The sequence below is a fragment of the Actinia tenebrosa genome, unplaced genomic scaffold (genome assembly GCF_029948245.1).
Source record: "Actinia tenebrosa isolate PJP-AT-01 unplaced genomic scaffold, QUT_ActTen_1.0 PGA_scaffold2__45_contigs__length_23673736, whole genome shotgun sequence".
NCBI lineage: Eukaryota > Metazoa > Cnidaria > Anthozoa > Actiniaria > Actiniidae > Actinia > Actinia tenebrosa.
The window spans coordinates 3,692,038-3,703,410 of NW_028292579.1; the positions used below are offsets into that span (position 1 = coordinate 3,692,038).

An 11,373-nucleotide genomic window follows, 5' to 3' on the forward strand; every position below is an offset into this window, starting at 1 on the left:
TGTCTATTGAGATATGAAGACCAATGAATGAATATGTTCACAAAAGGGTTATGCTCATCATCTATTTTATTTGCTTTCTATTTTTGGATTTTGGATTTTAGATTTTCTTTATTTTTGGATTTTATCAAGGGCGGATTCAGCCAAAATTTTAGGGGGGATGCTAATTGAGTTTAGGGGGGGGGGGCTAATTGAGTTTCTTCCGTCAACACACACACACACACACACACACAAAACAATAAAAAGAGCATCTAATTGTTCAGTTTTGTTTTGTTTTGTTTTTTTCTGCTGAAGGGGGTATTCAGCCCCCCCCCGGATCCATCCTTGTTTATTACTCTTGCACTTTTATTCATCCAGTTATTATTCACCTAAGTTTACTCTTAAATCTATTCATTTATGTTTTATTATCCATAAGCAAATTCATCTTAATCTAGCATAGTTTGAGAACTAGAAGTAATCGTGTTGTGTTGTCCAGGATCACTTTTCGTTGGGCAGTAGTTCGTTTCATTATTTACCGTTTTGTTGCTCATTTGGTACACACTGCGCATGTCAGCTCACGACCTTCTACGTATGGAAGACAAGGTAAAGAACCACAGCGTCCTTCAACTGGGTACAGCAGGGCACCATGGTTGTCAGCACCACTTCCTGGGACGTATTCGGCATCTTTATCTACACAGATGTATTCTGTGGTATGTTTGTGGTTATGCTTTTCACTCATCAGGTATCCCCAGTACTCTCTTGTCCATCCCGCAGGACACACGTAAGTTCCAGGGACCATCAGCTTGGTGCTTCGGGTCTGGACGTGGCAGACTACACACGGAGCATCTTGGTGTAGGAGGTTTTTTTTGGCTGAATGGGTTGAAGTAAGCAGTTTCATATTCCGAGCCGTAAATGTATCCGTTATTATTAAGACCATCTTTGTACTTTCCAAATCGTGGGCTTAAGGTGAGACACACGTAATTAGAACCTCCTCCAGTGGACGTGTAGTACTGGCCACCAATACGACCTGAATCAAATATAAAAGGTGGCTGAGGAAGTCAGTGGGTGCATGATTAAGTAATTAAGAAATTGAGGAGGGTTAATGCCGAATTAATGGATTGATGCATGCATGAGGGAGTAACGTAAAGCATCAGTTTAGTGAGTGAACGCCTACCTTGATAAACAACTGTAGTATCCGAAGGGCATGTTGTCTTTCCCCATCGTATGTACACCACCCCTCCTGGTCCAGAAGGTCCTTGTTGTCCTTTGCTTCCTGGTTTGCCTGTCATTCCTGGTGCACCTATTTTCGTTTGATAAAAGCCAAATTTGAATATTTATGGAACTTCAATAATTAGGTGAACAAAAAAGATGGAGGTGAAGGTGGAGATGAGAATTGATAGTAATAGAAAACAGGATTCAGAAAAGTAACGTTGGAAAAGATAATTGCCTTTTACTCCTTCTTACCTGGTGGTCCAGGTATTCCATCACGACCATCTCTTCCTGGATCCCAGTACGTGGAATTGAGTTAGTATGCAACATAAGAAAACAGAAAAAAGAAGTAAAAAACAAAAAACACAGAAGGTAAACTTCTCACCTCGTAAGCATGATTTTTCCTTGGCTTCCAGTTGTTCCACTCTGAAAAGAAAGTTTGTAAATTAACTTTCGTAAAACAATTTTTAATTTCAGTTGACAGAGATGTATATGTTGGAGATTTTTACCTACGGTGGATAGATGAACATGCTGTTGATGTAACCTAACCTATTGCAATGTAAAATGCCAAAAAATGATCGCAGCACACGATAAACAATTGAAGGGGAAATGAAATATCTACTGTCAGTTTATATTTAACAATTATTCGCCGAAGGCGAAGTGATTATCGGTGAGCCTTCGAGTAGCGAGGTATAGTGTAAATATCACCGCAATCACTGAGCCTGATGGGAATAATTGTTTTAGTTTAATTTTAGACTTGAATATCAGTTTTAGTATTACTTCCGATCTAGATAACTTTGGAAACCTAATGATCACCGCTCCAGCGGTGAATATCGTCTCAGAATCACCGGTCGCTCGACCAATCACAGCATGAGAAACTCTATATTCAAGTCTAAATTTATGCTAATGGGCATTAGCATGATAAAGGAAACTATTATCAACTTAGGATACTTCATCACATAACCCGATTCTAGTCATCAATCATCACTGTCATCCACGTGCCTTTCAAACATCAATTTTGTGGATGCCCTGCAACACCCTCTTGGCTGATCGGTCCGGGCACAGCTAACTCACATATTCACTGATTCAAGTTTATCATGTTTGGTTCTTCGTTCTGTGATCCTCTTTAGTCAGTAAACAGCTACCTTCAACGATGTTTCCAATACCCAAAGGTATCAGAAGCATATAAAATTCAGGCTTCCATAGATAGATATGCATGCGTTCAGCACTCGAGCTCGTGATATCAATCAGATTTCCACTGCGTAACATACCTTTCTTGCAAATTCTTCCAAAGTTCCATCATTTCCGTCTGATTCAGTCCTTGATCTCTGTTCGTGAGACTCGTACCTTGCACCTCATGTACCTCCTGAACACAAGCCACCAAGAAAAGAATCACTACGAACGACAGCAGAGTCTTACCTGAAGCCATTTTCGCCATGGTAAGCTGAACTGATCTATCCTGACCTCGTACTTTGTATTTAAAGCCTACGCGATTCAAATTACTTCCTCATTTTTCCGCGTTTTTAATTCTTATGTCACGTGACTTTTCATTGGTGGGTTAAAGTGCACCTCATTCCTAAATAAACTCAATATTTTCAGTACTGATTCTACATGAAGTAAATAGTCGAATAGTAAAATATTTATTGATTTGAATGATACGTCTTTAATTTAGTTATAAAGATTTATACTTCCAATATGTTACTCACTGTGACGTCAGGTAAAGTATTTGAGTGTATTTGTCGCAACTTGTAATACTAAATGCTGGCCATTATGAGAAAACGAATTTAAAATAACCTTTAGATAGGCCATGAGTAAAATAATGATGCTTTTTAAATCATATACTGTTTGTCAGAACCAATTCAATTTTATTTAATCAGTTAAGGAAGCCTTATCTGACGTCACAGTCATTACGATATTGTAAGTATATACCATGCAGAGTAGAGATTACTTCATAGAAAGTGCGACGTACGGGATTATATTCACGAGGTGTTTTACACAAACAACGAGTGAATATAATCCTGTACAAAGCACTGTCTATGGTGTTATCCGTTTAAAATATATATAACGAGAATTTTTTGGCATAAACATCATTATATTTTTCTCCAATCCAAACTTGTGTTGAAAGAGTGCGTGGACGTAAACCTTACAGGAAAGGCTATCTTCTTCTTTGTTTACTAAAAGGTTTTTACTGTTGTTTTTCCTCGACAAATTCGCAAAAACTGGACAGAAAACAGCCCGTCAACTTTCAAAAACTAACTTTTCGGATATTAAATCTTATTTTTTTGGTGCAACAAAGTAAATTCGAAGTTTTTCTCTTTTTTTTTTTTTTTTTTTTTTTTTTTTTCACGTACCCTGGAGGTATTGATTTCACGTCTAGCTTTGTTATGTGTCTATTGAGACATGAAGACGAATGAATGGATGGATGGATGGATGGATGGAGAGAGGGAGGGAGGGAGGGAGGGAGGGAGGGAGGGAGGGAGGGAGGGAGGGAGGGAGGGATGGATGGATGGATGGATGGATGGATAAACTGAATGACTATGTTCACAAAAGGTTGATGCTCGTCATCTGCTTTATTTGCTTTCTATTTTATTTTTCTGGGTTTGACTTTTTCTCGCACTTTCCTCACATTTCATTTATGCAGTTATTATTCTTTTACATTAGCTTCTTAAATCTATCTATCTTTTGGTTTATTATTAGTAAACAAATTCATCTTAATCTAGCATAGTTTGAGAACTAAAATCGAAGTAATCGTGTTGTGTTGTCCAGGATCACTTTTCGTTGGCCAGTAGTTCATTGCCTTATGTATTGTTTTGTTGCTCATTTGGTACACACTGCGCATGTCAGTTCACGACCCTCTACGTATGGACCACAAGGCAAAGAACCACAGCGTCCTTCAACTGGATACAGCAGGGCACCATGGTTACCGCTACCTCCTGCAGCGTATTCGGCATCTTTATCTACACAGATGTATTCTGTGGTATGTTTGTGGTCATGCTTTTCACTCATCAGGTATCCCCAGTATTCTCTCCTCCATCCCGCGGGACACGCGTACGTTCCAGGGACCATCAGCTTGGTGCTTCGGGTTTGGACGTGGCAGACTACACACGGAGCAGCTCGATGTTGAAGGTTTTTGTTGGTGAGAGGGTTGAAGTAAGCAATCTCATATTCCGAGCCGTAAATGTATCCGTTATTATTAAGACCATCTTTGTACTTTCCAAATTTTGGGCTTAAGGTGAGACACACGTAATTAGAACCTCCTCCCGTGGACGTGTAGTACTGGCCACCAGTACGACCTGAATCAAATATAATAGGTGGGTGAGGGAGTCAGTGGGTGCATGATTAAGTAATTAAGAAATTGAAGAGGGTTGATGCCGAATTAATGAATGAATGGATGGATGGATGAGTAAGTAACCTGAAGCATCAGTTTAGTGATTGAACGCCTACCTTGATAAACAACTGTAGTATCCGAAGGGCATGTTGTCCTTCCCCATCGTATGTACACCACCCCTCCTTGACCAGGTGGACCTTGCGGTCCTGGTATACCTGTGAAACCTGGTGCACCTATAGGTGGTTGATAATGACCAACCTTATTCATTTTTGGAGGATGAGTTATCAGATGAGTAGGATCGTAGTTGAAGGATGTAGAGTGTGCGTTAAGGTGGGTTAGAAAGAGGTAGTGGTGGAGGAGATGTTGTTGGAGGATGTAGAGTGAGCGTTAAGGGGGGTTAGAAAGAGGTAGTGGTGGAGGAGATGTACGTTGGAGGAGGAGAAGTTGAAGAATGGCCGTTTGTGATAAACTATAGTAATAACAAGAAAGGGTAATGCAATGGAGAAAAAGAAGAAAAAAGTACTTAGAACAGAGATTTGTTGTGTGCTTAACATTTGATTTAGAACAGGTGGTTTATTCTTTCTTACCTGGTGGTCCAGGCATTCCATCACGACCATCTCTTCCTGAATCCCAGTACGTGGAATTGAGTCCCAGTTAGTAATGGAACACAGGAAAAAAGGAAACGATAAACAAAGAAACAAAACACACGCGGGCAAGAAATGTAACTGCAAACTTCTCACCTTGTAAGCATGACTTTTCCTTGCCTTCCAGTTGCTTTACTCTGAGGAGAAAAGAAACGTCTTGATTTACTTCTGGTGAAAATGTTGGCAGACATGTACATGTTTTGTTGTTCAAATGGTCGATAAATGATAGGTTCCTAAACTCCCTGAATATAACACGTAACCTTTGAATACTTGAAAGAGATATCAGTCCTTAGATAATCAATCATCACTGTCATCCACAAGTCTTTAAACATCAAGTTTATCGCACCTCAAACACCCTCTGGACTGATTCAAGTTAGGGCACATCTAATGCACAGATTGAATAGAAATTTAGCATGTTTGCTCTTACCAACGCTCAACGCTCTTACCAACTGAGCTAGCCGGGTGGTCCTTAGATAATCAATCATCACTGTCATCCATAAGTCTTTAAACATCAATTTTATCGAACCTCAAACACCTTCTGGGCTGATTCAAGTTAGGGCACATCTAACTCACAGATTGAATAGAAATTTAGCATGTTTGGTCCTTGGTGATTTCACAGAACAGCTTTAGTTAGTAAACAACTACCTTCAAAAATGTTCCCTACATCAAAAACGTATCCGGAGATATATATAACACTGTTCAGACTTCCATACAGACGCATGCGTCCATCAGTCAAGTTCATAATACCAATATTTTCAGTACGTAACATACCTTGCCTGCAATTTCTTCAAAAGTTCCATCATTTCCGTCTGATTCTGTCCTTGATCTCTGTTCGTGAGACTCGTACCTTGCACCTCATGTACCTCTAGAACACAAGCCACCAAGAAAAGAATCACTACGAACGACAGCAGAGTCTTACCTGAAACCATTTTCGACATGGTAAACTGAACTGATCTATCCTGACCTCGTACTTTGTATTTAAAGTATACGCGATTCAAATTACTTCCTCATTTTTCCGCGTTTTTAATTCTCATGTCACGTGAGCATTTAATGTAAGTTTAATAAACTAGTGTTGAGAGAGGAATTCATGAGCAGGCTTAGCCCAGTTGGTTAGTGCGCGATGAGAAAACCCTCGTAGCAAGGAAGAGAACGACATGCATCAAACAAACTCAATTCACATATGTTGTCTGCAGAACTTAATTGTTTTTTTCTTACTGAAACCCTAGATCTATCTCATTTCTTTGTATTTCTGTTCCCAAGAGATTCTTCCTCCACACCCATTTTTTGTTAAGAAAACGATGATTTATTCAGCTGACTCCATGTGACAAGAAAACTATTGATGCGAACTGCCATTCCCACGTTATCATTTGATTAAAAAGTTAGAAAGTAAAAAATAATGTTTGTGTATATGTAAATTAACATAGATTGTTTGAGCGGGCGGTATTTTGTCAGTATCTGCCCGCGCTCGCGGTCCGGTTTCCTTTGCCGCTAAACACCAAAGTAAAACGATTACAAAAACAAGTTTAAAAAAATACGGGAAAAATGGAATAAGTTATTTACCGTCCTATAGTCGGTCCGGATAGGGAAAAACTGTGCCCTCGGTCTTGACCTCGGGCACAGTTTTTCCCTATATGGACCTCCTGGTCGGTAAATAACATATATGTAGTGTTCTGCAGCTATTATAACTGTGCTTCTTGATGATATCTAATGTAATTGATGTCGTTGGTGGCAGTGGTGCGCGGAATATCAAACACTACACCACAACATTCATGATCGCAAACAGACTTTATTTACGATAAACAAACAAACAAACCAAAAGACCAATTGATTGGATTCAAAAATATCAAGTCACTGTATACAATGTTTTCTTATCATCAATACTCAGTTTGGTTCTCAACTAACATCTAAGATCTAATAATCTTGTTCTAGCAAATGATACAGAAGTGACCTTTACCGTTCTTGCCCTTAGGTTTCTGCTCGTTAGACGACTGGAAGCTAAGAAAACAGCAACGCACTCCTGTGGTTGGTCTAGGAAGGGAAGGAAGTCTTTGCCACTCTCGTGTAGAAAGATCAAAGCATTCCACAGAATTCAGGCTGATGCCATCCCAACCTGCTACCAGATAGATCTTCTTGTTAAAAACCGCCGCACCCGCGTTGGATCTTGGGACATACATTGATGGCATCGAGGTCCACTGATTGGTCGTAAAGTTGTACATTTCAACAGTTCGTAGAGTGTCGTTGCCATCGTAACCGCCCATGACGTACATATTGTCCTCGGTTACCACGGCGCAAGGAAAGGATCTTCGATCTCTCATTGGTTGGACTTCAGTGGAATTCCAAATGTCTCTGAAAACGATCATACAATGTCAAAGGTGAGCTTGATACGGACACACGGTGCAACATCGCGCGCAATGTTGCAGGAAATCGATGTTGCGGGCCTTATCCCACAGCATTTGTTGCGCGCATTGTTGCCTGCTATATTGCGCGCATTGTTGCCTGCTATATTGCGCACGCTGTTGCCTGCTGTATTGCGCACGCTGTTGCCTGCTATATTGCGCACGCTGTTGCCTGCTATATTGCGCGCATTGTTGCTTGCTATATTTCGCGTATTGTTGCTTGCTATATTGCGCTTATTGTTGCCTGCTATATTGCGCGCATTGTTGTCTGCTATATTGCGCGCATTGTTGCCTGCTATGTTGCGCGCATTGTTGCCTGCTATGTTGCACGCACTGTTGCCTGCTATGTTGCGCGCATTGTTGCCTACTATATTGCCCGCAATGCTGCCTGCTATATTGCGCGCAATGTTGCACTGTGTGTTGCGCCTTTACCTTGTAGTATCATATCTCTCTACTGTGTTCAGAATACTCGATCCGTCATGCCCGCCAATGATGTAAAGAAATTTATTATGGGCCACAGCGCAGACGCAGCGCCTTCTCGTTGGCATAGGAGCACGGGTTTTCCATCTATTACAACAGAAAAGAAATTTAAAAAGCAATAATGCGTTCAAATTTAAACTAAGAGCAGATTTTATTTAAGTGGGTAACGATACCGAAAGCAAATTCATAATTGAAAGGTAGCCGCAATGTACTTTCCAATATCCGTTATTATTTGAGGCAGCGCATGAAAATTTGGGTAATCATTTCATCGTTGTGCCATGCCATTAACGTGCTTTAATACTAGCAGATCAAGGATGCATGATTTCATGGGAGTGATTGTTACCTATAGAATGGCAGTATATACCTTGTGTCCTATTGAAACTATGCAGTTTCGCATTTCAAAACTCTGGTTTTTACTTCACAATCTATTATAATTTTTTTAAAGTCCTAGTGAATGCGCATCTACTTACCTATTCGTTTGCACATTGTAACTCTCCATAGAACTGACAGTTGACGTCCCATCAAATCCTCCAACCACAAAGATGTTTCCATCCACCTCAACCATGCCATGCTTGCTACGCCGTGAGTTCATCGATGGTACGTTGTGCCACTGTTTTTCACGTACGTCGTATCGCATGACTAGAAAATCACAGAGAAACTCAAGGAATTGCAAGGTTTCGTTTTCGTTTTGATTAAGAAAAGCGAGAGCTACGGATGAAGGTAAGCTTGGTTCATTTGTCAAAGCAGCTCACAAAATAGGGAAGGTGTAAGTCCAGGCGTGTAGGACGCGAGTCATGATCTGGGGAATCAAGGATAGCGTAGAGGTAGATCACTCATCTCTCACTTCTGCGGTCTTGGGTTTGATTCCTGGACTCGGCGCTCGCTGCATCATACATGAGTAGAGTTTGTTGGGTCTCTATTACTTAATTAATGCAAGGGTTTTTCTCCGGGTTCAACGGTCTTCCTCCGCAAAACCTAAGAAGCTACATTCCAATGCTATCTGCGAGTGCGCCGTGCTCTGACAAGGTGTCGATAAAATGTGAAGGTTTTTTGTGTAATAGCATACATCGTTCACTCTATGTTCACTAAAGAAGCGCAACTGAATCCAACTAGGTTAAGCGTGCTCAACCAATTAACCGTTTTCGTAAAACAAGAGGATTCATGCAATAATTTTCTCAAAGGAGAAATCGGTAAATCAAGAAAAGTATATATGATGCGCAATGATTCCTACCTGTATCTAGTGTCTCGGAGTTTATCGTTGAATATCCTCCAGTAATATACAGCTGACCACCTAAGTTTGATAGTCCGTGGTACCCACGATCTTTTGGTAGCTTTGGAAGGTCGTTCCATTGATTGGTGATGACGTTGAATGAAAATGCTTAAGGAAAAAAAATCAGTGTGTATTCGCGCATACCCCCTTTCTAGAGACTGCCCATGTTAACTTGAAAATCCACAAAATCCGTAGTGCTTTTGCGCATTTTCTAAAGGCTGGAAATTTTGGTTCCAAATAGTCAAGCATACAATTTTGATGACCACAAAGCAAACATTAAACACAGAAAAATAATTAAATAAACGCTTTTGTTTTTTGTTCTTCTTTAGTCGCGAATCATATTTTTCTTGCTCTTGTTGTCAAATCCGTGCGTCGACAAAATATGATGCAAGAAATATATGTATGCTTTTGAAAACAAATAATTTTTTAATCAAACAAACCTGTTGTGAAGTTAGTAAAGTCACCGTTTCCACCAATAGCAATCAACACTTCATGAAATCTTTCGTAGTTTCGCGGCCTTGTTCTCCCATTGTCGAGTGAAGCTCTTCTGTCTGGAAGCATATGAAAGTGCTGTGCTTCAAGAAGAAGTTCTCTGCACTTCGGGGCCAGCGACATTAATTCTTCTTTCTCTACGACGTCCACAAGATAATAAGGTGAAACTAAAGGCAAGCGAATAAGCTCCAACAAATCCGGAAAGTGTTCGCGTCTCTTCGGTAAGTCGTGGTAAATCCATCCTATGAGTGCTTCGTAAATTTTTTCCTCATTTTCTACAGATATGTCGTCACTCGCTAGCAAAATATTAAGATTCTTAAGCGAAATGCTCTTAAACTCTTCGCTTTCTGAAACATGGACGAAGTTCATGTAAATATAATCGCTCGAAATGTGCCACAGTTCATGACACGCGTATGTCTCAGCAAAGGATTGAATACCCAAGCAGTTGGTAACATTGAGGCGACTTTCGAGAAAGCGGCAGCATGCGTCTTTAACAGATTGCACGAGCATGAGATTTGCGCCTTGCAGGATCAACTCGACATTATTCCAATCAAGAACGATCTCGCCAGTGTAAATAAAGTTGAGTATTGACTTCATACTTTCTCCGTTCACACCCGTGATGGTTATAATCTCCTGTTTACTTTCTTTCATATTGCCGTTAAACATGGCCAAAAAGTAATCCGAACTAGCCGAGAGGATATTCCTGTGAGCAAGAAACTGCGCGTCTTCTACTTTGATGATTACATCGCACATGGCCCCATGTTGTCGAAGTTCGTTGATTCTCCGCATCATCATTCTGGAGTATTTTTCATCAAAGAACGTGAAAGTGTCATCCAGTTTGAAATCCGTTTCATCTTCTTGACCAGTCATTGCGACTTATCCCAAGGAAAACTCTTTCTAATGCATTGCAGAAATTGTACATTTCATTATGAGCCAAGCCAGGGCGCGCGAAGCCCAATTAACTCTTATCGCGTCATATTCGATGTTGTTAATTAATGATGACGTCATATGAAAATCGCGCCGGATCGATCAAGCCACGTCTAGTGTAAAATATTAGGGCCCGGTTGAATGAAGGGTGGATAAAGCTATCTGATGGATAAATCCTTATCCAGTGGATAAGTCGATGCTGCTATCCAATAAATTTATCCACTGCATAAGATTGGCTAACTATTCTTCGTTCAACGGGGTCCAGGTTTTTTTTTTAATATGGTTTTTTACGTGAAAAACTCCCTAGTTTTTCAGGTGACGGTAGCGCTACGAACGCAATGCATGTTCATCAAATGCTATATTACAATCCAAAAAGGTCTGGTTCCTTTGTTGCTTTGCTAAGGTTATATAATGCAGATCTAATACCTTGCTTTATTAATTTTCCTAAATAAACAGGCTTCAGTTAATTTGCGCAACCATTATGCTATGATTCTATCCTTTCTGATATTTATATTTCATTTTGTGGTTTACGGAAAGATCATATTCACAATCAATTTTCACAAATATAGCTTTCGACTTTCAATCTTGCGAGCATGGGTGCTGTGCGATGCTAATGCGCCGCCTCCCATCGCTGTTCTTGGGTTCGATTCC

The 11,373-nt window shown here is 40.3% G+C and overlaps 3 protein-coding genes across 3 annotated transcripts; all 3 read right to left on the minus strand.

Moving 5' to 3' along the window:
- Positions 1–48: 48 nt before the first annotated feature.
- On the minus strand, positions 49–2,643 carry LOC116302138 (uncharacterized). The gene is given in 6 exon segments (XM_089033693.1): positions 49–841; positions 843–1,003; positions 1,151–1,276; positions 1,441–1,476; positions 1,571–1,611; positions 2,457–2,643. Coding segments are annotated over 6 exon segments (849 nt in total). The 5' UTR covers positions 2,624–2,643; the 3' UTR covers positions 49–523.
- Positions 2,644–3,736: 1,093 nt separating this feature from the next.
- Positions 3,737–6,116, minus strand: LOC116302139 (uncharacterized). The gene is made up of 5 exons (XM_031711359.2): positions 5,929–6,116; positions 5,254–5,294; positions 5,101–5,136; positions 4,630–4,746; positions 3,737–4,478 (listed from the first exon to the last, which is right to left on the minus strand). Exons 1-5 carry the CDS (start codon positions 6,093–6,095, stop codon positions 4,003–4,005), a joined length of 837 nt encoding a protein of 278 aa, XP_031567219.1. The 5' UTR covers positions 6,096–6,116; the 3' UTR covers positions 3,737–4,002.
- A 966-nt stretch (positions 6,117–7,082) lies between these two features.
- LOC116302136 (kelch-like protein 18) lies at positions 7,083–10,665 on the minus strand. The gene is made up of 5 exons (XM_031711357.1): positions 9,744–10,665; positions 9,265–9,411; positions 8,504–8,672; positions 7,986–8,120; positions 7,083–7,503 (listed from the first exon to the last, which is right to left on the minus strand). The coding sequence occupies exons 1-5, from the start codon at positions 10,663–10,665 to the stop codon at positions 7,083–7,085; spliced, it is 1,794 nt and encodes a 597-aa protein (XP_031567217.1).
- Between the last annotated feature and the right edge of the window lie 708 nt (positions 10,666–11,373).

Bases quoted from the DNA above. Each gene is read 5' to 3' on its own strand.
- LOC116302139 (XM_031711359.2), bottom strand. From the start codon at position 6,095: ATGTCGAAAATGGTTTCAGGTAAGACTCTGCTGTCGTTCGTAGTGATT. The intron at 4,747-5,100 runs GTAAGAAAGAAT...AACCACCTATAG, and splicing joins TGGAATGCCTGGACCACCAG to GTGCACCAGGTTTCACAGGT. The intron at 4,479-4,629 runs GTAGGCGTTCAA...TATTTGATTCAG, and splicing joins TACTACAGTTGTTTATCAAG to GTCGTACTGGTGGCCAGTAC.
- LOC116302136 (XM_031711357.1), bottom strand. From the start codon at position 10,665: ATGACTGGTCAAGAAGATGAAACGGATTTCAAACTGGATGACACTTTC. The intron at 8,673-9,264 runs GTAGGAATCATT...GTGATTTTCTAG, and splicing joins CTCCGAGACACTAGATACAG to TCATGCGATACGACGTACGT. The intron at 7,504-7,985 runs GTAAAGGCGCAA...GATCGTTTTCAG, and splicing joins GAGAGATATGATACTACAAG to AGACATTTGGAATTCCACTG.